The sequence below is a fragment of the Chiloscyllium punctatum genome, chromosome 8, assembly GCF_047496795.1.
Source record: "Chiloscyllium punctatum isolate Juve2018m chromosome 8, sChiPun1.3, whole genome shotgun sequence".
NCBI classification, from domain to species: domain Eukaryota; kingdom Metazoa; phylum Chordata; class Chondrichthyes; order Orectolobiformes; family Hemiscylliidae; genus Chiloscyllium; species Chiloscyllium punctatum.
Window position 1 is genome coordinate 75,942,544 of NC_092746.1, and position 24,772 is coordinate 75,967,315.

At 40.6% G+C, this 24,772-nt stretch overlaps 1 protein-coding gene and 1 long non-coding RNA gene across 11 annotated transcripts in view; one reads left to right on the plus strand and one right to left on the minus strand.

Annotated features, from left to right (window-relative positions):
• LOC140480660 (uncharacterized) overlaps window positions 1-999 on the minus strand; it is a 293,960-nt gene extending 292,961 nt beyond the window's left edge. For all 9 annotated transcript variants that reach the window (XR_011961370.1, XR_011961372.1, XR_011961371.1 and 6 more), the window contains exon 1: window positions 824-999. This is a non-coding gene — a long non-coding RNA (uncharacterized lncRNA). The remainder of the gene's footprint in view (window positions 1-823) is intronic.
• Window positions 1,000-1,037: 38 nt separating this feature from the next.
• The window catches only part of mindy3 (MINDY lysine 48 deubiquitinase 3), a 135,371-nt gene continuing 111,636 nt past the window's right edge, over window positions 1,038-24,772 (plus strand). Inside the window, exons 1-7 of one of the 2 annotated variants that reach the window (XM_072575820.1) lie at window positions 1,038-1,310; window positions 4,176-4,255; window positions 6,500-6,560; window positions 13,981-14,160; window positions 18,423-18,474; window positions 21,892-22,006; window positions 22,368-22,441. In XM_072575820.1, coding sequence (XP_072431921.1) covers window positions 1,223-1,310; window positions 4,176-4,255; window positions 6,500-6,560; window positions 13,981-14,160; window positions 18,423-18,474; window positions 21,892-22,006; window positions 22,368-22,441 — 650 coding nt within the window. In that variant the 5' untranslated portion in view covers window positions 1,038-1,222. The remainder of the gene's footprint in view (window positions 1,311-4,175; window positions 4,256-6,499; window positions 6,561-13,980; window positions 14,161-18,422; window positions 18,475-21,891; window positions 22,007-22,367; window positions 22,442-24,772) is intronic. The other variant, XM_072575822.1, reaches the window with a different exon arrangement.

The window sequence follows — 24,772 nt, forward strand, 5'->3', positions numbered from 1 at the left end:
AACCTGGTGTTGTGCGATTTTTAACTAGAGAGATTATAGGGAGATTAGGAGCTGTGAATGACCAAGGCTGAAGCCAGTGATATGTGACAAAATATGTGGGGGATGGGTGAAGCAGAGGCAAAATGGAAAACAGGGAAGAAGGGTAGCAAAGGGGGAAGAGGAGAGGAAAAAGGTGATGAGAGAGTGGGGAGCGAGAGAAAGAGAGACAACCATGAAATAAAAGGTACAGAACAGTGAAAGAAATATGCAAAAAAAATTAAAATTACGGAGCAGAATACAAACAGAGGGGTCGAGATGGGATAATCATCTGAAGTTGTTGAATTCAATGTTGAGACCGGCAAGCTGTAACGTGTATACTGTGAGAAATTCTCACAAACGAACATATAGGATACAGAACAAAATGTAAAATCACAGATGGTTGATCACCCTGAAATTGAAGCCTTGGATTTTGTACATAGACCAAAGGACTCATTTCCTGTTCCTGTTCAGACACATTATGACACATCTCTGGAGCAGATGGTACCTGAATCCAGGCCCTCTTGACTCTGAGGTAACGTCTAAGGAGTAATTTCCATTGAAAACTTGAATATCAATCAAATTTCAAGAGGGGGGGGGGTGTGTATTCCATTCCATACTATCCGATTCTATCTTAATGCTATCTTGTTAAGTAACTAATACGCCTATTTCCAGTTATGAGGAAGGTTCACGGGACCTGAAACGTCAACTCTGAATTATCTTCATTGATGCTGCCAGACCTGCTGGACCTTTGCCAGCAATTTCTGGTTTTGCCCCATCTCTTTCTGGGTCAAGAATTTGCACAAACCTTTTTGACCTTAGCGAAGCTTTAAATGTCGATGGAAACGCGTGAATACCAGATCTGAAAAGCAACTGTATCTTGTCAGAGAGTGCACGGTGATACCCACATCTCGGTACGCCTCACACCAGGGGAGCAGGAGATAGGAGCTGTATCAACCTACACCAGCTGGTGCCCTTTCACCCCAGCGCTGATTGGTCCGCTCCGGCGCATGCGGTGTCGCTGTCAGTTCCAGTTGTATTGGGAAGAGGTACCCGGATGTGTCCGAGTTCTAAGATGTCGGTCGGAGTCTGAGGGAGAAACCGACGGGAACGGGGATACCGAGAGGACGAGGAGGGTACGGAGGAGGAAGAAGAATAAGCGGCTCCGGCTCCGGCTCCGGCTCCGGCTCCGCACAGCGGCCGGGACATGTATAATATCGAGCTGGCGGAGCTGGTGTGGGGGAAACGCCCGAACAGTGCCCTGTCTGATTCAGTTTTCCGCAGATGGACCCAAGGTACAGGGGGCCCAGCCCCACCCCGTCCACCTCCTACCCCCACCCCCACCCCACCCCCAGCCTGCACCAGTGCTCGCACACAACTGGCATTACCACCGCTTCCTCAACCAACCATCACTCTCACCTCGCCTGCCCCCACCCCACCCCCTTCCCAAACCAGTGTCTGTGTCCTCCCACCCTGGCCAGCCCAGTCTACGTTGTGCCTTATCGCCCCCAATATTAGTTGCTGTCACACAAAAAAATTCGCAGAAATTGCTGGAGAATCTCAGCAGGTCTGCAGTAGTTAATGGGGTCTTTTTTGTTTCGGATTTCCAACGTCAGCAGTTCTTTGTTTTGTGTTATTATGTAAGCTGATGTTTGATTGTCTTTTTAAAAAAAATAATCTTTCTCCCCATTCCTGGCTGCCCTTCTTCCAGACTGCCCCATTGCTGTTTTCCTGTCTGTCTTCCTTTAATTTCTCAGTGCAAAACTTCACTGGAGTGTCACACATCATGCCTGAGTTCTGGGTTCAGGCCACTTTGCAGAAATCTGAGTGCACACTCTAGAACAATGCTTCAATTCAACACTAAATGATTGTGCTAGATGCCATAACTTGGATGAAATATTAAACAGTTGCTGTCTGCCCAAGAAATTGGTTGTAAAAGAATGCTATTGATGAAGGTAGAATCATAGAGATGTACAGCATGGAAACAGACACTTCGGTCCAACCCATCCATGCCGACCAGATATCCCAACCCAATCTAGTCCCACCTGCCAGCACCCAGCCCATATCCCTCCAAACCCTTCCTATTCATATACCCATCCAAATGCCTCTTAAATGTTGCAATTGTACCAGCCTCCACCACATCCTCTGGCAGCTCATTCCGTACACGTACCAACCTCTCCGTGAAAATGTTGCCCTCTCTTTTATATCTTTCCCCTCTCACCCTAAACCTATGCCCTCTAGTTTTGGACTCCCTAACCCCAGGGAAAAGACTTTGCCAATTTATCCTATCCATGCCCCTCATAATTTTGTAAACCTCTAAGGTCACCCCCTCTGATGCTCCAGGGAAAACAGCCCCAGCCTGTTCAGCCTCTCCCTATAGCTCAGATGCTCCAACCCTGGCAACATCCTTGTAAATCTTTCTGAACCCTTTCAAGTTTCACAACATCTTTCCGATAGGGAGGAGACCGGAATTGCACGCAATATTCCAACAGTGGTCTAACCAATGTCCTGTACAGCCGCAACATGACCTCCCAACTCCTGTACTCAATACTCTGACAAATAAAGGAAAGCATACCAAACGCCGCCTTCACTATCCTATCTACCTGCAACTCCACTTTCAAGGAGCGATGAACCTGCACTCCAAGGCTTGTTGTTCAGCAACACTCCCTAGGACCTTACCATTAAGTATATAAGTCCTGCTAAGATTTGCTTTCCCAAAATACAGCACCTCACATTTATCTGAATTAACCTCCGTCAGCCCCTTCTCGGCCCTCTGGTCCATCTGGTCCAGATTCTGTTGTAATCTGAGGTAACCCTCTTCGCTATCCACCACACCTCCAATTTTGGTGTCATCTGCAAACTTACTAACTGTACCTCTTATGCTTGCATCCAAATCATTTATGTAAATGACAAAAAGTAGAGGGCCTAGCACCGATCCTTGTGGTACTCCACTGGTCACAGGCCTCCAGTCTGAAAAACAACCCTCCCACCACCACCTTCTACCTTTTAGCCAGTTCTGTATCCAAATGGCTAATTCTCACTGTATTCCATGAGATCTAACCTTGCTAACCAGTCTCCCATGGGGAACCTTGTCGAACACCTTACTGAAGTCCATATAGATCACATCTACTGCTCTGCTCTCATCAATCATCTTTGTTCCTTCATCAAAAAACTCAGTCAAGTTTGTGAGACGTGATTTCCCACGCTGAGGGTAGTTTGAATAATTTATCACTCGTTATCACTATACTAGTTCTTACCACGTTGCTGTTAAGCTAGGAGCATATTTTACTTTGTAACAGTGACTGTATCGTAACTGTAGATGACTATTTTGCAAATACTTTGGGTTATTGAATGTGCTTTGTCAGTCTTACACTGTACTCCAAAGAATGTTGATGTTCTGTAATGCTTTGTAGGAATGTTTGTCTGCCTTAATGGTGAAAATAGGTCAGAAGGTAGGTAACTTTTGTGCTTGTTGTAACTGTGGATGTTATGGTATATAGTTTCCAAAGTGAATTAGGGGCCCTGCGTACCCAGTGATACTGAGGCCAGTTTCAGCTTTCCAGTTGTTAGCTTGAGATCAGAAATCTGAGAAATAGCCTAGAATCAAACTGGGGTACTCCATGGAGATGCAGAAGCAAGTTACTGTAGATGTTGGAAACTGTACTAAAAACAAAAAAAATCTGGAAATCACATGGGTCAGGCAGCATCCATGTAGAGAGAGCTCAGTGTATATTACCGCTATAGAATCCCCACAGTGTGGAAGCAGACCATTTGGCCCATTGAATCTACACCGACCCTCTGAAGAGCATCCCTCCCTTCCCCCGCCCAAATAACTCTCTGCATTTCCCCTGGCTAATCCACCTAGCCTGCACTTCCGTGTACACTCTGGTCAATTTAGCATCAATCCACTCAACTGCACATCTTTGGGAGGACACAAGAACACCTGGGGGAAACCTATGCAGACAGGAGGAGAATGTTAAAACTCCACACAGACAGTCACCTCAGGTTGGGAATAAAAACTGAATCCCTGGCACTGTGAAGCAGCCGTGCTAACTACTGAGTGACCGTACTGCCCAATTATAAGCATATGTTTGTTAACTGATATCTTGAACTTGTCACCAATCTCAATTTTTATTTAGCCTTTCAATTTTCCTTTGCAGGATTTGTTTTAAGTCAATCAGAATCTACAGCTTTGGAACAATTTGAAGGAGGTCCTTGTGCAGTGATTGCACCTGTTCAGGTATTATACAGCTTATTGATTTCACTGTGTTTCTGGATGTTTGACCTGTTGGTGAAGTAGAGATGTTAGAATGGTGTGTGTGTCAGGGATGGCATTTCTTGTAAGAATGTAGAGTTCTTAAGTGTGGAGATCTGTTGTGTTCCAGCTGATGTTCTATCACATTACTCTAGCTGGCTGCTACTTATTTTTAGCCACATTGGCCAGCTTTATGATCGTGAAGTCCTGAGGTTGGGCTTCAATCAAGAGTTCTTGTCTCAGTCATAGGGACACGAACATTGCACCACAAAGTTGTCTTGTTAGCTTGCATCTGTTATAGAGTCATACGGAGTGGAAACAAACCCTTCCATTCAACTACTCCACACTGACTATGTTCCCAAACTAAACTAGTCCCACACGCCTGCATTTGGCCCATATCCCTCTAAACCTTTCCTTTCACGTAGTTATCGAAATGTTTATAAATATTGTCGCTTTACGTGCATCCACCACTTTCTCTGGGAGTTTATTCCATATACAAATCACACTGTGTTTTAAAAAAAATTGCACCTTTTTTAAAACATTCTCCTTTCACTTTAAAAATATTCCCCCTGGTTTTGAACTACCCCACCCTAAGGCAAAGACCCTTGCTATTCACCTTTATCTATGCCGCACATGATTTTATAAACATCTTTTAAGCTGACAAATCATTTGTTTGTTGCTTTAACTTATACTTTTAGAATAGTGTTCCTTCTACAGGTTGTTCTGCTATAACGTGTGATTTGTCAATGCAAATTAGTTATAACACAATTGACTAATTGTGAATGTTGTTTGGATAATGTAAACTTTCTACTGAGCGTGTATAGCAATTTTCTATTTAAAAATTTTTTAATAGCTGTTTTCCATAGTGTGCTTTTCTATAGTGCACCATTGCAGAGGAACATAGCTTCGCATTATAGCAGAATGAGCTGGATCTCCAATTTTAAAATGTTTCACTTTCTCAAGTGATTCAGATTTGATTTGGTCTTTGATAGATCACTAGTTGCTGCTAAGTTACTATATGTCTTAATAGTGGAATATTGTTGCCAATAATTGGCAAAGCCTTATTTACCTTGGCTTCATTGTTCTAGCATACAATTAGTTACCTAACTTGGATAGTGCCTGTAACGTCATAAAACATTTGAAGGTAATTCTTGGGAGTATTATGAAACTGTGAAGAGACTGAGCTACAATATTAGGTCAGACGAGCAAAAGCTTGGTCAAAGAGGTATATTTTTTAAGGAATATCTTGAAGGAGAGAACCAAGGTGGACAGATGCGACAGTTACATTCTAGACCTTGAGGCCCAAAAATTTAAATACTTGGACAATAGTGTGGACCAATTAAAACTAGGGATGCACAGAATTGCAGGATTATTGGTCTTTGTGATAGCACAAAGACAAGACTGGAAACTCATCTCAGCAATAACTGCGACACCAAAATTGCAAGTAAACTGACTTAATCTTAGATTGTTGCCACAAGTCAGGAGTTAGCGATTGGAATTTGGAGCTGGATCTGAAAACAATGGTTTCAGTCACTGTTATTTAGTTTGTGAAAATCTGTGCTAATCTCGTACTGAATACTAGATAAACAGCCAGGCATCCAGTCAGGAGAGGTGATAGTGAGTTAGCATCCATGCGAAAAAAACACTACTGTTAGCTGATATTATCAAAGAACAGCATGTAGCTGAGAAATAGAAAGGAATCAGAGATACATCATTGGGAAATACAAAAGGTAATGGTGAGAGAGAAGGATAAGTTGTTTTAGGTCACTCCTTGGCTCTGATTAGATAGATAAGGTTGTAACCTTGAGAGCAACTTCACAACATCTAGGCAAAAGTGAAAGGCCCTGGAAGTGAATGTTTTGGTCAGTTACTTTCAAAAGTTCCAGGCAGGAATTATAGCGTGTTATTTGGGACTAAATTATTTCAGTACTGTAGTGGATTGGAGTTCCGATTGGAGGAAGTGAAGATGCAAGAAAGCTGAACAGATTTGGAAGACCTTCAGAGATATTTGATGAAGGAATTTAGTTTTTGAGAAGCAGCAGTAGCTTGCAGCTGTGTGAAATTGAGGATTTTTGACACTGGCATATTTAAAGGAGTCAGATGCAACCCCTAAAGAGAGTGAACACGTTTCAATATCATCGAAATGAAAGCTTGTATTGCATTGCATTGTCTATTGTATATTCACCTCTGCACAGATTTTTAAAAGTTTAATCTATGTAATATTTGCAGGCTTATCTTCTGAAGAATTTCCTGTTCAAATCTGACAAACCAAACTGGCGAGATTGTACAGGTATAGTAACTTACCCCATCAGTTCACTCCATCAGCAGTATTCAAGTATGTAGAAAGCTTTGTTTTAGTGCATCTCCGAGTTTAGTATGCACCATGAAAGGCTGCTATTGCTTGATTTCCATTTTAAGCTCAATTTGATTTTTTTTGTTCAGTTTTAATGTTGATCAAATAAGCTCAGCCTTTGCTTTGCAGTTAAAATGTGGGCTTCACACTTTTAAATTTGTTTTATGTTGAAAGCATCTATCGCAATTTTCTGATTATTCTTGATCCATTATTTGTTTAGAAGTACAATTTTCACAAGCTCACAGGTGTAAAGGGGCAAATTAGCAGTAGGTAATCCATGCAATTGCTTAAATGACGAGAAAGTGTGGACTGCAGATGCTGAGTGGAAGTGTGGTGCTGGACTGATGAGCAGGAGAGCTAATGTTTTGGGTATAAGCCTTTCATCATGGATAAGGCTTGTGGGACTGAGAGATAAATGGGAGGGTGGTGGTGGTGGTGGTGGTTGTGGGGGGGGGGGGTTTGGAGCGGTGGGGGTGGTGGGGGGGGGGAAGATAGCTGGAAATGTATTAGGTAAATGAAGGTGGGGGTAAAAGTGATAGGTTGGAAAGGAGGGTGGAGCAGATAGGAAGGAAAGATGGACAGGTAGGACAGTGCCAAGCTGGGGGATTCAGATTGGGATAAGGTTGGGTGAAGAGGGTATGGGGGAAAGTGGTAAAATCCACATTGATCCCATCTGTTGAAGAGTCCCAAGGCGGAAGATAAGGCATTCTTCCTCAAGGCATTGGGTCGTTAGGGTTTGGCGATGGAGTAGGCCCAGGACCTGCACCTCCTTAGTGGAGTGGGAGGGGGAATTAAAGTGTTTGGCTACAGGGTGGTGTCCCAAAGATGTTCTCTGAAATGATCCACAAGTTAGCATCCTGTCTCCCCGATGTAGATACCACATCAGGTGCAACGAATGCAGTAGATAATGTGTGTGGAAGTACAGGTAAATTTCTGACAGATGTGGAAGGATTTTTTAGGGCCTTGGACAGAGATGAGGGGGGGAAGGTGTGGATGCAAGTTTTGCACTACTTGCGAAGGCAGGGGATGGTGCTGGTTGGGGAGGCTAGGTTGGGCAGGGGAGCATGGACCTGACAAGGGAGTCACGGAGGGAACTGTCTTTATGGAAAATGGATAGGGGAGGGGAGGGAAATGTGTCACTGGTGATGGGGTCTGTTTGTAGGTGGTGGAAATGGCAGAAGATGATGCAGTGTATCCAGAGGTTGGTGGGGTGGAGGGAGAGGACCGGAGGGGTTCTATCCTTGTGGTTGAAGGGATGGGGTTCAAGGGCGGATGTGCAGGAAGTGGAGGAGATGCACTGGAGGGCATTATCGACCACGTGGGAAGGGAAATTGCAGTGTTTGAAGAAGGAGGTCATCTAGGGTGGAATTGATCCGTATTTGGGGTGGGCGGGGGGGGAAACACTGTGGATACTGCAGATCTGAACAAAAACAGAAATTGCTGCCGAAACTCAACAGGTCTGGCAGCATCTGGGGAGAAAGCTGAGTTAACATTTCAGAACTGATAGCAACTCGAAGGAAGTGGTATTTATGCTGGAGACAAGGTTTGGGCTGAGGATGTAGGAGGAGAGGTGAGCGGGTAGGTGGAGATGGAACCTGGAGAGCGAGATGGAAGGAGTAGGCAAACAAGGGGATTGTTAATAATAGACCAAGACAGAACGGAAGCTGAATGAGTGATAATGAGCTGATAGTAGGACAGAATGAGCAGGTTGTATTGTAAGGTCGTGTAATAATAGGCCTGCGGGTAGGTGAGAATGCAGTTGGCTGTGCAAAAATAATGGAATCAGAATGTAAAGTTGTTGAACTCCATGTTGAGTTTTAGAGGCTGCAGGTTTCCCCAAGTGGACTTGTGCTAAGGTTTGTTGGAACACTGCATCAAGCCTACAACAGAAATGTTGGCATGACAACACTGTGTTGAAGTGGCAGGCAACTGTAATCTCAGTCATCTTTGCAGACAGAGCATTGGTGTTCTGCAAAGTGGTCACTAGTCTCTGTTTCATCACAGCAATACAGTAGACTAGATTGATTTGAAGTACAGGTAAATTACTGCTTCACCTGGAAGGAGTGTCTGAGGTCTTGGATAGTGAGGAGGGAGGAGACAAACAGACCAAATGTAATACCTTCTGCAATGCATGCAAAGGTGCCATGGAGGTATGAGATGGTGTTGTGAATGGCAGAAGGGTGGCCCAGGATATCCTGGAGGAAGCAGTACCTGCAGAATGCTGACAAAGCAGGGAAGAGTCATATTACTCTGATCATGGCATCCTACTGGATGTGAGGGAAGTAGGGGCTTGCAATCCTTTGAATGCGATAGTTAGTGGGCAAGTAACTTAACGTCTTCTGTCACCTCTGCCTCCACGCCCATTCTGTGGACAGGAGTCCTCTTCACATTCCACAGACCCTTTAATCCACCTCCAACACTCCCTCCACCTGGAACTCCCCTCTCTGGCCTTTACCTGCACTCCATTGATTCACTGTTAACTTGCAACTGCAGGTTTCCCCAAGTGGACTTGTGCTAAGGTTTGTTGGAACACTGCATCAAACCTACAACAGAAATGTTGGCATGACCTATCTCCCTCAAACCTATCTCCCTCTGCACTTCATGCTCTCGGATCCAATCCTGACTTTGCCATCAAGTCTGCCAACAAAGGTAGTGGTGTTATGTGGCAGACTGACCTCTGCATCGTGGAGGCTGAGCGTCAGCTCTCAGACACCATCACCTACCTCCCCTGAACCGTGACCCCATCATCGAGCATCAGGTCAGAGTGTCCAAGACTATCACGAACCTCATCTCATCTGGTGATCTCCTCCCAACAGCCTACCAGCTTATTGTCCCCCAACCCCATACAGCCTGCTTCTACCTTCTTATCAAAATCTACAAACAAGACTGCCTGGGCAGGCTCATTGTTTCTCCCTGTACCTGCTTTATGGAACTTACTACTTCCCACCTTGATTCAATTTTTCTTTCCCGTTGTCCAGTCTATCCTGACTTGTCACTCGTAATTCTCCTGGTGTTTTACGCCAATTTCTTCTTCATAGATGTTCAATCCCTTACATGTCCAAATGCTATTAAGATGGTCTTGGAGTACTCTATTTCTTCCTGGAAAGAAGGCCTGTACTGTCCCCATCCACAACCACTTTCAACTGCCTAACCAAGCTCATCCTCACTTTGTACGACTTCTCCTTTAAGTCCTCTCACCACCTTCGGATCAAAGGTCTAGACATGGGTATCTGCATGGGATCTAGTTGTACCTGTCTCATTGTGGGGAATGTGGAACATTCCTAACTTAAATCCTAATCTGGGCCCCACCCACAACTCTCACTCTCTTGTACATCCCTAACATCATGCTTCCATCTCTCGCCTGGTATTGGAAAAAATGATCAGTTTTATTTCCATTTTGTCATCAACTCCACCTGGCCCATCTCTGATTCCTCCCTTACCTTCCCTGCCATCCCTGTTTCCATTTCTGGGATAGACTGATCACCAATCCATTATAAACCCATTGCTTCCCACAGCTACTTGGACTATGCACCCTCACACCCAACTTCCTGTCGACCCTCCATTCCGTTCACTGAGTTTCTCTGTCCCAGTCGCTTCTGTTCTGTTGATACCACCTTCTGCAATGGGGCCTCAGATCTGTCTACATTTTTCCTCGTCTGTGGATTCCTCACTACCATTATTGGCAGGGCCCTTAGCCATATTTGACCCATCTCCTGCACTTCACCCTTCACCCATTTTCCCCCTCTCCACAATGATAGGGTACCCAAGTCCATGAGACCATCACACATAGGAGTGAAGCAAAGCCATTTGGCCCATCGAGTCCACTCCCTCATTTAATCCTGGCTGATGGGTATTTCAATTCCACTTATCCGCACTCTCCCTGTAGCCCTTAATTCTTTGCGAGATCAAGAATTTATCAATCTCTGCCTTGAAGACACCCAAAGTTCCAGGCTCCACTGCTCTCCACGGCAATGAATTCCACAGACCCACCACTCTCTGGCTGTCCTCACTCACCACCCTATCCCAGCCCAGTCCTGTTATGACATTGGTTACTTTCAATATAGCCAACCCATTCTCACCCACACTTGGGCCTGTTATCGCATCACCTTGGTTGCTTTCACCATGTCCTATTCTCAGCTCCATTATCGTTGTTCAGCTTCTCTTCTGTCTTTGCCTACTGTCAATAATTTATTGGTTTGCGTATCCTTTTTCATATTTCTCTCTGGTTTCCATCTCTCACTGCTCTCGTTCTTTCTCCTTCTCAACTGCCCACCTTTATTTAGGTATTATCGGTTCTGATGCAGAGTTACTAGACTCTAAACATTAGCTCTGATTTCTCCACATAGCTGCTGCAGGACTTGAAGTTTTTTGGCAGCTGCTTCTGTTTCATTAAGTTGCTTTATCATTTATAAAATTACTTTTTAGAGTATCATAAAATAATGACAAATTTTGAAATATGCAAAGCAAAACAAAGTCCATAGAGTTGCTTGTAAGCTGTTGGAGATGAGATGAGTGTTACTAATTATTATGCAGAGGCTTGGATGGTAACCCAGAAAATCAATGTTTGATATTCACTGTGGCATACACATCCAAAAATTAAAGAAAGTGATTTTAATTTGTATTGTGCTTTTTACATCCAGTGATAGTGATGATTTGCTTTCAAACTTATAATTAACTGTTTTTTTGGAAGTGTAATCACTGTTGTAATGTAGGAGCTACAGTAATAAATTTGTGCTTGGCAGACTCCCAAAAACAATGTGATAAAGACCAGACCATAAGTTATCTTAGTGATGTTCGTCACGGTAAGTGTTGGTCAGGGTGCCAAGAATAAGTCCCCTCCCTTTCCTTGACATAGTGCTGTCAAATTGTTTGCATCTTGGCAAATATCTTGCAGAATGGACCTCTGTTAAACAAAGAGAAATTGCTGGTGAAACTCAGCAACTGACAGCAACTGTGGGAAGAAAACAGAATTAACATTTAGAGTCCAGTGACTCTTCACTCGAACTGTTAGCTGCTGGTTGACTGCTTTGTAGAGCTGCTCTGATGCAAAAATAACCCTATTCTTTCAGTTGCCTGCCACTTCAACACTCCACCTCATTCCCATGCCAACATTTCTGTCTCAGGCCTGTTGCAGTTTTCCAACATGCCTTAGCACAAGATTAAAGGTCAGCATTTCATTTTCCACCAGGGGATCTTGTAGCCTATAGGGCTCAACACAGAGTTCAATAACTTCAAAGCAGAATAGGAAGGTTTAGAGGGATATGGGCCAAATGTAGGCAAATGGACTTGTTCAGTTTACAATACCTGGTCGATGCAGACGAGTAAGACCAACAGGTCTGTTTATGTGTTGTTATGACTCCGACTTTTGCATCTACTTGTGGGCCTTTTATCACGTTAAATGGGCTACTTTCAGTACAGCTCAGTACAGAGTAGTTCTACTACTCTTAGCTCTCCTTATCAATTTTTCAACTTCCCTTCTCTCTTGGCCTGCTATCCATAATCGCTTTGTTTATGCACCCCTTTCATCTCTCTGTCTTATGTGCTCTTGCTGTCTCCCTGGGCTTCATATTCAGTTATCTGGTCACCTCTTCCCTGCTGTGCACACAGATGTGCACGTGCATAGACATATCCTCTCCCCATCTCCAACTCATCTTCAGCATAAATCCCACTTCTTTCTCACTGTTAACCGTTCTGATGAGTCACTGCATCTGAAATGTTCATGCTGCTTTCTTCCACAGATGCTGCCAGATCTGTTTCGTCAGCAAGTTATACCTCCAGCATCCACAGTTTTTTATTTTATCTATGTGATATATCTCATTTGAAAGATGATACCTATGACAGTATAATGCTCTGTCAGTACAATGTTCAAATGCCACCCTTGATATTTGTGCTGAAGCCCTAGTGTACAATTTCAGTGCAGAACTTTGTGGTTTAGAAAAAAATATGCTATAAGCAGAGTGTAGCTGACACATAATGTAACAATTCCAGTACTATTTCTGTCATAATTATTATAAGATTCAGCTGTTTTTTCCTTCAGGGAAGAAAGTCTGCAGCTACCCATCTGGAATATGTGACTCCAATCCCATACCAATATGACTGATCTTTTCACTGCCCTCTTAAGTGGTCAACAAGCTGTCAAGTTTTACAAATCATGGCCAATTACCATAATATTAAGCAACTATGAATGTGCACAAGACAACGGCTTTCAATACTGTGTTTTATAAAACATAATCTGTCCAATTTGTTTTATTTTCAAAGACCTAATCTGATTTAGGGCTACAGTGTTTATATTTGAATTTACTGGAGTTTTTTGGGCAATCCAAAGTGTGGATTATAGCAACTATGTAATGATGGCAGGGGTTGCCTCCCATTGCACTGCTCCACTGCCAGTTCCTTGTGTACCTTTGTGAACTGCTTTGATATTGTCAAGCGTCTTGGAAAGAATGTTGCTTTTTGTTTTTACCATTTGTGAAGATGGTTCTAGATCACAATTACTTGGAGCGGTTACTGCAAATCAAATTAAGTATTGTGACTTCAAAATGTCAGGAATGGCTCTTTCATGTGACAGTTGTTGCTACTGTGTAAGATTAGAATGAGCGAACTGCTGGGAACTCTATTGATGCAAAACTCTTTAAGTTCGGTGCTTTTAATAAGGTAATTAAAGTTTGAGCATTTCCTTTTATAAGGAAAAATGATGTTATTGAAAGCAAATCAATTCTAACCTTTGTGCTGAGGTTAATATAGAAGATCTGCAATTCTGTCTCACCTATCGCATGACTTCTTATTTTTGTGTACTTTTTACTGTCTCAATGACTCTAGAACATACTTGCCTATAAATCTCTGATCAAGCCCCACTGCAGAAAATGCACTATGTAATCTTGGCTGGCAAGCATTTCCAATGCTGCAGGAAGGTGGAACTCTCAACTGTACTACTTTGGTATGTTGTATTTGGCAGCAACTGAAAGCCTCTATCTAACCTTGATGGTGAACAAAAAGATTTCATGACCCAATTCAAGGAGTGAACAATGTTTTTCCTACTGTTCTGATCAATGTTCATCCCTCCAACAACAGCATCAGAAATTGACAAAACAGGTTGACCAGTCTTATCTCATCCTGGGGGAAACATTTGTGTACGTAACAGACCTGTCCATCCTGGAATTGAATTTGAGTCCACAACCTCCTTATAGAGGAGATGTGCCATTTCTATCAAGACTGTCATTTGAGATTTTCTTTCACACTGTATGCTGAACTCTTCAAGATGCCAGTGTATGAATATATATATGGTATTGTAATCCTTTTGAACATTTGACTGGGTATGCCTGTTTACAAATAATGCTTGTATTTGTGTTCATTTTAGACGAAGAGCATAAACATCTTTTCTGCCTCACTCTGAGTGAAATTCTAGAAACTGCTAGATTAAACAACACCACTCCTTTCTGTTTGGTAATGTTGGCAAAAGAAAAATCGACCGAGGAACATGCCAGTATTTCTGAAAATCAGCCAGAGTCCAGTCAGGGGATTGAAGAGGAACAGCTCTGTAAGAAACCACCTTTTTGGATAAATAATAATATTTGATGGTGAATATTCTATTCCTTTTTAAAACAAAAAGCAGTTTTGCTTGCCTAATGTATTCATTCTGCATGTCTTTTTGAATTTTAAAAATAATATAGCTGTTCTATAGTTGAAAGTTGCAAAACTTAAGCATCTAATGTTCAGAAATAGATACTTTACAGAAAAATAGCTCTTTTACATTTCTGTAACAACTTAAAAGCTATAGGTCAGTCAATCAGTCTGGGGTATATGCCATATCTTCTGAAAAATCTGAAATGTATGGCAGATATTCTTAGTTTTCGACTCATTCAAGAACCTTACCAAAAACCTATGGTAATCACTTCCCCAGTTTACAATTTTTGGCCAGTGGTCAATCCTGCATCAATGCCGTGTGTAACTGCAGAGTTATCATTGGATCTTAGAATAGCGTGAACTTGTGTACTACTATTTGCATTTAGTTGTTTGAAAAAGACTTTTGGCAAACAGATTATAAAAACGGCAGCATATGAAGATTTTTTACAGGGTATATAGAGACAGTGGATTTAATTTTGCTTTGTAGTTGATTATTTTTGCAAAATGATAAATAAGACCTTAATGAATTCAGACAGTTTTATTCTCCATTTCATGTCTTGCTTTGTCCATTGAGATTTGTAGTTGGCCTTCCTTTCTACGACACCCAAAATTACTTGCTTTAATGTCTTCTATAATGGTGATGTCCATAAGAAAGATGGAAGTTCAGCTTCTGAACTCATTTCAGCCTTGGGCACTGAAGCTGAATTCCACAGTTGAGGTGAATGTGACGTGAAGGCCGCATTTGACTAAGTGTAGCTCAAAGGTGCTGTAACTAAGCTAGAGACAATGGGAGGTGACGGTCTGACTGGTTGGAGTCATATCTTGCACAAGGAAAGGTAGGTGTGGTGGTTAGAGGTCAGTTATCTCAGCTCCAGGAGTTCTTCAGGGGAGTGTCCTAGGCCCAAACCACTTTATCAGTGACTTTCTTTTCATCAAAAGGTCATAAGTGGGAATGTGCAGTCATTAGTGAATTGTGTTCAGTACTATTTGCAACTGCTCTGATGCTGAAACAGTCCATCCCCAAATGCAGCAAAACCTGAACAGTATCCAGGGTTGGGCTGACAAGTGGCAAATAACATGTGCATCTCACAAAAGCCAGGCAATGACCGTCTGCAATAAGAGAAAATCTTACCTTGACAGTCAATGGTATCGCCGTCAATGAATCCCCCACTATCAACATCCAGAGGGATGTCATCAACCATAAACTGAACTAGATTAACCATTATTCTTAGTCACAGTTAATACTATGGCTACAAAAGTATGTCGAGGTGAGGAATCTTGCAGTAAATAACTCCTCTCCTGACTCCCCAAAGTTTGCCAATCTTCAAGGTATAAGTCAGAAATGTCATGGAATACTCCCTAACTGACTGGAATGCTGCGCCAACACTCTAAGCTTGATAAGCATCTCATCCACAAACATCTGGTCTTTCCACTGATGCTCAGTAGCAGCAGTGTGTACAGGATGCACTGCAGAAATTCACCGGTCCTTAGACAGCACCTTCTAAACCCATAAATAATATTATCTAGAAGGAAAAGAGCAGCAAGTACTTGTGGATACTGACTGCAAGTTCATAATGCATTATATATCTTTGGTAATGTTATGAATTTTCAGTAAATTATATTCAAATTTTACTTAAATATTAATGCAGAAGTTATCTCCTCTCAAGCTCGATAGCAATTCATTGAGAATATTGTAATTCTCTGGTAAAACTGTTGTTTCTCAAGGCAGTTATTAGGTTTCGGCACAGTTTTTAGAACTGCTGAGTTGGGTAGCTCTGGTGCTATGGTTAACATCAGCTTAGTGAAAGAAAAAACAAGGGCAGTGTTCCTTTTCTTGACTACTCTTCCACAGATCTTAGAAACCATGTGTCTTGAATTGCTGAAAGGGAACTGAATTAGGCTTTTTTGATTCAACAATAAAGTAACCGTTGTCCCAGAGTACCACAAAACTGATCTCTCGTTAGAAAGAGAAGACTGGTGGTGAGTTTAACCTGAGGGTCACCATGCCTTGGGTGAAGGGCAAAGTGGAGAAGGTGGGTCCTCTACGATAACCTAAGTTGGTACAGGAATTGAGCCCGTGCTCCTGGCATTGCTCTGTGTTGCAAACCAGCTGACCAGCCATGCGAGCTCATCAAGTTCCAATTCAACAAGAACTCCTACTTATGTAATGCTTTAATGATAAAACCCCCCAAAGTACTTCACTAGAGCATTCTAAAGCAAAATTTGACAACAACTCAGGTTCAGGCAGATAATCAAAAACTTGCGTCATTGTGATAGATTTTAAGAAACATCTTGAAAGAAGATAGAGTTGAAGAGGGAATTCCAGAACATGTGGCCTTGATAACTGAACTCCTATTCAATGGTGGAGCGATAAAACTTGTAGATGCGCAAGAGGCCTAATGTACAGGAGTGAAGATGGATTGTGGGGCGAGATGAGCATGAGTGAGGTCTTGGAGGTGTCTGAGATTAACAAGGTGTCTTTTAAAACTGAGGTGTTGTGTGACCAGATGCTAATAAAGTTTGGCAAGTACAGATGACGATGGCACAACTTTTGAGGGTGGAATTTTGGGTAACCTCATTTTGTGGATGGTCTGTTGGGCATGTTCTTTCATCATTCATGGGCTGAAGATGTCGCTGGCTAGGCCAGCATTTATTGCCTATCCCTAATTGCCCAGAGGGCAGTTAAGAGCCAACCACATTGCTGTGGGTCTGGAGTCACATGTAGGCCAGACCAAGTAAGGATGGAAGTTTCCTTTCCTGAAAGACATTAGTGAACAGTGGAATACCTTGGAATAGTCAACTCTAATGGTAACAGTGACATAAATGAGAATATGGTAATGTTATGGAGTTGGTGGATCAAATAACAAGTTAGAAAATCATCACAGAGGCATCTAAAACATTGAGATTGCAAATAGTTTTATTCAGGATTTGGATGCCAGAAAGATGAACAATCAGTGACTAGGGAATGGAGTTTGTAGTGGGGCCTGAAGAAAGTGACTTTGGTTTTCTAATATTTACTTTGAAGAACTTTTTTTTTCTTCCCCAGTACTAGTTATTGATTAAACATTCTGACAGTTTAGAGATGGAGTTATATCTCATTGAGTGGTAGTGTGAAGTTGGTGTCATTGGTACACGTGTGAGAGCCGTGAGTGTTTTTGGCTATGTCACCAATGGTATGTGTGGATGAAAAATTGGAGGAGAGCACGGATAGCTCTTTGAAGGTTACCAATGAAAATACTGCTGCGTGGAGGATAGAGACCATACTTTGGTTTTGTTTCTACTGTGATGAAACAAAGGATGGTGGCATGAATTACTGACCTCTTCAGCTCTGATCCCTTCAGCCAAGTATCTTCCCTCCCAAAAGATTAGTATAAACACTGATTAGCTGTTTCAGTTTGCAACAAGATCAATATTGATGCATACCAGGCTACAGAATCTACTTGCCAGGAATGTCCTGTGGTATGGTGGAATGTGAAGATTGGACACAGTTAATATAGTACTTAAAATCTACCCCTTTGACCAAGCTTTTGATCACCTAATATGTCTGAGTGTTTTAGTTTCATACCTTTTTTAAAAATGCTCTTGTAAAATGCCTTGGGGTGATTTAGGTTGTTAAGGTCATTAAGTTTGGTATAAAATTGTTGATATTTAAATCAAACTTATTTCTGATGTACTAATTACATTTTTACATTTCCAGGATTGTTAGTATGTTACACTGTTTGTATAGAGATGATGATTCTAATCTCTAATAACTTTGCACCCAATACAGACAAATGACTTTAACGTACAATATTAAATATGAAGTACCTTTGCATTAATTTAAATGTTGGAGATACCTATTCTGCGTTATAAGTAATTACTTCGCATGAATGTAGGTTTGTGCATATTTTTTAAAAGTTGAAAGCATTCTTGTAACTCTGTTAATGTTTTTTGTATCTGTCCATAACTGTATTAGAATAAAAGCTTGATTGAAATAATCATGTGATGGCTTAAATGCCAGGCTATTGCCATAAGTGATTATTAATACTTTTGTTAAATTTAAATAAATTAAAAATGGCTGATTATTAATGTCAGTTAACCTTTAATACTAAATGCTTTGTCATAGAGCTTTGCAATGTATAATCGTTTGTTTTATTGCTGTTTGTGGTGCTGAAAAGTGTCTGGTTTTATGTATAGCTGCCTTGGCTGCAGAGGAGCTTGGCTTTGAAAGATTTCATGCACTGATCCAGTAAGTAACTCACTGCTACTAGGAATCTTTTTCATGTGATAAAATAATTATTCATGTACTGCCTAATTTTTTTTCTTAAATCAGTATTCTCCCTTCCTCCCTGAAGCTGTTGGTTCGTGTTGGAATATGGTTCCAAAGACGTGAGATGGCTTCTAATATCTTGTCCCAGTAACCCTGTGTGACCCTTGATTTGGTGTTACCTGCTGCTCATATTCAAATACTTGCATTTCTGACAGGGATTACTGCATTGCCATGTGCAGTACAGACTCTGTTCCTATCCCTGAACCACTTAACCCAATTCTAACACCACTCTGCCACCTAGATTGTGACTGGTAAATGGGCATAGACTATGAAAGTTATATCTGGGAATTAGCTTGTCCAAATGGATAAAATGGTTAGTAAATTGTCCCCGTTCAGACAAACCTTCAATCTATTCAATAACCTGCTGTTTAACTTAATTTACTTTGTCTTGAAAAAACTGGTATCGGAGAAAGTTTAAAATGTAGTTAACTTGATATGTATTCATTTATATTTTGTAATCAAGTTGAAAGTTTGTTTCAGAATTTTTTTTAGCTTATTCAAAAAAATTGGAAATTATTTCACATTTGTACAGCTAGGTGAAATTTGATTTTCACAATTTGTCTTGATACTGATGACTTTTCAAAGAAATTCAAGCTTCTAGTTAATGGCTGAAATAATGACTCAACTGAACACCTTTGCTATAACAAAAAAACTAAAAGCACTGTTGATTAATAAATCTTTTAGGCAACTTATACTTTTAACCACAAAACAAAACAATCCCTTTGCCTAGGACTACCTAAAACGCATCACAGATTTACTTTTATGCTTTCTTGGTCAACATTCAGTTCTCCCAGAACCAATCTAGACTACCCAATCTGGAAACTTTAAATTTCAGAAGTTCTTTTAAAGTATGTGTTTTCCTGGATGATCCCTCACTCTACTAAAGTGGGTGAATCTTCAACCCATGTTTTAACTCACAAATTGGGTGTTTTTACTTTGAAAATGAACTCTCACCTGCCTAACTTATTGAGAGAAATAGTAGGTGTTGGGAGGAATTTTTGCAAACAATTAACCTTAAATGCCGGGGCAATGGGTGAGGAAAATGTAACATGAGGGATTAAATGGGGAAATCTTACAATTTTATCATGACATTTATGTCCAGGTTCAAATATTTTAAGTATTCTTTGAAATGCTATGGAACCTTCTGATCAATGTTGAGTGGAGTCTTCACAAAGTCTACAAAAGTAATTTAAGTCTTTTGATATTTGGGAAGGGAGAGGAAAGGGTAATTAGCTCCAGTTTTTCATTTGAGGGAACTTGCAAAATGCAACTTGATTGTGCCTTTGCTTTTGTTTTATGTTTACCTGTGTAACTATATTGCTTTCAATGACCAATATCTTGATTCTGTGTATCTTAACCATATAGATGTGCTTGTTTCTGCATACGCTTTTTAAAGGTATATTAAAATTAACACAAGTTAAATGAAACTACCTGAGACTCTTGTTTATGCAAGAAATACATTTTTTGTATGCTTTTAAAATTCTATATTTTGTCTTGGGTTATTAATTTCTTACATCCTAACTCCTTTAGGGGACTATTAATTATCCATAATGACTCTGGATTTCAGGGGTTTTTTTGTCATCCTTTTTATAAAGCGTCTTGAAACAAGATGTCATATGTACAAGATCCTATAATAAATCAAATAAGTCAAATGGAGCACTTGGCAACTTGAAATTTGGTTTGGAATTGTAAGTGAAGTCTGGAATATCTCAGCTGCTTAAATCAAAGGCAGCTATTAATTAACCAGAATTAATATGCAAGCATAAGTACAAGTCACCCTTTTAAATGGCCTGTCTTCAGCCCAGCTGTCAGGTCAATTTCCTCCTGTATTGATGTAAAGAATATTTTTAGGGAAAGTTTAAAAAGTTACGTTTATGCAGCTTGTTTCTAGTCAACATTTTGCAAGTAACTCCCCCAACTTTCTTTTTCTATCTTAGATTCACTTGTATCTGTGCGGTTGTTAAGCTGCTATCTTTCTGAATTAGATTAGATTAGATTACTTAGTGTGGAAACAGGCCCTTCAGCCCAACAAGTCCCCACCGACCCACAAGCCACCCATTCCCATACATTTATCCCTCTACCTAACACTACGGGCAATTTAGCATGGCCAATTCACCTGACGTGCACATCTTTGGACTGTGGGAGGAAACCGGAGCACCCGGAGGAAACCCACGCAGACACGGGGAGAATGTGCAAATTCCACACAGTCAGTCGCCTGAGTTGGGAATTGAACCCAGGTCTCTGGCGCTGAGAGGCAGCAGTGCTAACCGCTGTGCCACCGTGCCACCCCAATGTTGAAGGTCAAATGTTTCACCTCATCTTTAATGCCATATAGGAAAGGAAGGTCTATGTTAATGTTATCTCTCCATGACTCATTTTAATTAACTTTTTAAAAATCTGCTGAGAGCATGTTGTTCGGCAGTGACACATGTTAATTTGGATCATCGCCAGGACACTCAACATTTAATGACAAAATGCTCTGGCAGCGTTGATCTACAAGTCGCAGTCTTTGGAATTGTAAAAAGGCTTCTTTGGTGTGTCCACTAGCATTTTCAATTTATTTGATAAAAACTTAGCACTGAAGAATGAATTTTAAGCAATTTATCATAACATTATTTAAAGTTGTTTATGACTATTCTAAATTTTCTCTTTAACAAAAAGAACATTCTTTTACAATCTTCTAATTTGAAGTTAATAACAAAGAGCTTAACTCCCAAGTTACATTACAAATTTGTGCTCGAGGTTGACTTAGTTGATTTTGCTTTTATCACTTTGTTTTTAGATCTTGTGTTTCATCTAAGCTAGCTTGTTGTTTCTTCCTGCCTTCTCATACCCTTAAGTTTTTCTCATGCAGATGTAACAGCTTTGAGTTGTAATAACTCAAGGAATTCAAAATTATTCATGGTCAGAACTATGATTTGATATCAATTTCTTTTTAAAGCTTGTAACACAATTAGTGAATATAACTTTGAGTCGAAAGTGAGGACTGCAGATGCTGGAGATCCGACTCGAGAGTATGGTACTGGAAAAGCACAGCAGGTCAGGGAGCATTGAGGACCAAGAGAATTGACGTTTCGGGCAAAAGCCCTTCTTCAGGGATTTTATGCCTGAAACATCGATTCTCTGGCTCATCAGATGCTGCCTGATCTGCTGTGCCTTTCCAGCACCACACTCTTGAATATAAGTTTGAGATAACCAGTGATGTGTGTTGCATTTTGTTTGTTCATGGTGTTCAAATCTCATTACTGAAAATAAGAATTTCTGTACTGTGAATTTTAAATCAAACTTAAACTTAAAATGTTAGAAATTTTTAATAGTCTTTGAATCATTTTTCAGAAAATGTACATATGCAACTCTAACTGAGCTGAGAGAGGCAATTTTGGAACAGTATTCAACTTGGAAGAATCAATTTGGAGTCCTGCTTTTCCTCTATTCTGTAATTTTAACAAAGGTTGGTTGGCTCCAGTTGCTCACTTTAGATCGAACTAAGGCCAAATTAATTAGTTTGTTGAATTATTCCATGTCAGATCTTGCACGTAGTAGATAATTACGTAATAAAATGTCACCTTGAATTTGGACAAAGTGTAAGCTAGACATTATCTTCAAGACTTATTTTCAAATTTATATATTTTTTAAACAGTTGATTTAGTCTGGCAACATTTGTTGCCTTAATTTATTATGACTGTTGGAAAATTATCAAACTCATTTACAGGCAATTAATGGGTTAGGTTTATCACTAAAATGTATCTTTTCCAATTTACAAATGTACAGCTTTATTTTCCAAGTTGAACTACATTCTCTTTTTCTCCTAGGGCATAGCAAACATTAGAAATGAAATTGAAGATACAGCTGAGCCTTTAATCGATCCTGTATATGGTCATGGAAGGTAGTTTCTCATCTATTTTGCATGATGCCAATTTTTAATTTATTGTAAAATAATGTAAAGTATTTTCTTGACTAAGGTAGTTTTAACTATCCTGTAAAGTAGCCAGAAGTGAGACAAGGGTTATCAAGAGTAGGGACTGTTATTTATGTATTTCATCCCATCCCATTAGCCGATGGTCAGTTTAGGAAGGGAATAATATTACAGACTGTTTGGAAAAGATCAAAGCAAAACTTTGATGTATTTGTAAGGAAAAGTTAATATAGCTTCTTCCCCGACCAAAGCTTGCTTTATGCCTTTGCGCTGCCCTGACATCTATCCATGCATTCACAATCTCACCAAATCTTCCTTGTACCGTCTGATTCTTGATCTACTCTGTTGCTTTTTATTCTCACTGAGTGACATTGGCAAGGCTGTCTTTTTTTTGTCCAACCTAACCTACCATGTGAAGGTATTAATAGACACCATCTTAAACCACAGTTATCTTTGTGATGTTGGCATAATTAGATTAGGAAGGTAGTTGCAAGCAATTGTTTCTGAACCATTGAGAGGAGAGCAGTATATCTCCGGTCAGGGTATTGCATGACTACAAAGGGAACTTGTTGATGGTATTCTCATAACACAGCTGCTCTATGTCCATAACATGTTCTGCACGCGCAGCATGCTTGTACTGGAGAGGATAGATATGAGGTACATGAGGGTTTGTTGAATTAGCAAATTGCTCCATCTGGAGGGTGTCAAGCTCCTTGAAGCTTCAAGTGTGGCACAGATGTTGCTTGTCACTTAAATGCCAGGTGATTACCCATCTCCGAAAAGACAATCTATTGCCCCTTGACATTCAATGCATTGTCATGGCTAAATCCTCCACGATCAACATCCTGGAGGTTACCATAAACCAGAAAATTGACCTAGACAAGATTCATACATACTGTCTTCAAATGCAGTCAGAGACTGGAATTCTGTGGCAAATAATTCCTCTCCCTATCTTCCCAAAGCCTATTTGCCATCTTCAAGGTACAAATCAGGAGTGTAGTGGAATGCTGTCTACTTGCTTGGATGAGTGCAATTCCAACAGTACTCAGGATGATCTGACACCATCCAGGATAAAGCAGCCTACTTAATTGGCATTATGTTGCCAGCCTTCACCATGCACTCCCTTCATCACTGATTCATAGTGGGAGCCTAACAATACGCACAGCTAAGACTCACCAAGGCACTTTGAACACCTGCAAGAGTAGCAGATGCATGGGAGCAGCACCACAAACCACAAATTCCCTTCCAAGCCCCACACACCATCCTGACTTGGAACTGCATTACCATTCCATCACTGCTGAGTCCAAATCCTGGAGCTCAGTTCCTTCTAGTCCTGTGGATATCCCTAAACCCCAAGGACAGCAGAGCTTTGAGGGCAGCTCACCACCATCTTCTCCAAGGAAGTTAGGAATCTGTGATAAATGCTGGCCTAGCATGCAACTCCCAAATCAAATGAATAGATTTTTGAGAGCATCAATAACCAGTTATTGGAGAGCAAACATTGACTTGTGGCACTATTGACTGGTCATTTTGCGTATAATTGGAAGATAGTTTATAAGGTGGCCAGATAAATTTGTTTGTCAGTCTGTGAATGCTGGCTTATTCTTTACTTTTTAGACATTCTTGAATTTTGACTAATGAAGATTGCAATAACATTTTGGGGTGCTCCCTGGACACATATCTACAAATATGTACTTGTATCTTGATTTTTCATCTCCAATGCATAACCTGGCGGTTTGCATTTTTAAGAAATTAGTGAATGACTTTTTTTTCATCTTGGGCTCATGACAGAAAATCAGATTTGTTATGGCAGAGAAGATGGTCATTTGCCCCATTATGCCTGTAGCAGCTCTATTGCCAATCTTCTGCCTCCTTCCCCCATATATTTGCACATTGGATGATTATTTGGATGGCAATGATGCCAGGTAATTAAAAATTATTTTAAGTAGGGGTTATTTGCAAAGTCTATTAATTTCCTCTACTATGTTGGTTATGCACTTAGCAACCCGTTTAAACTGGTCAGAGTGCTCCAGAGGAAATTTAGAAATCATTTGTTTGATTCTGCTTAAATATAATGCAATCCATATTTGCACATTTTTGAATAGTTGAGCTCAAGGTGAAATTTTCATATTTAAAAGATAATACTTAGCACATTCTGAAGTAAATAAAGAAACATGTACCATGTATAACTTCCAAACAACCCCTATCATTTTTTGGGGAGTTTGGATAAGGGTATTAATGTTGCTTACTTCCCAGTCTTATTTATCCACTTTCTTTTACAATTTTGAATTTTTTAATTCC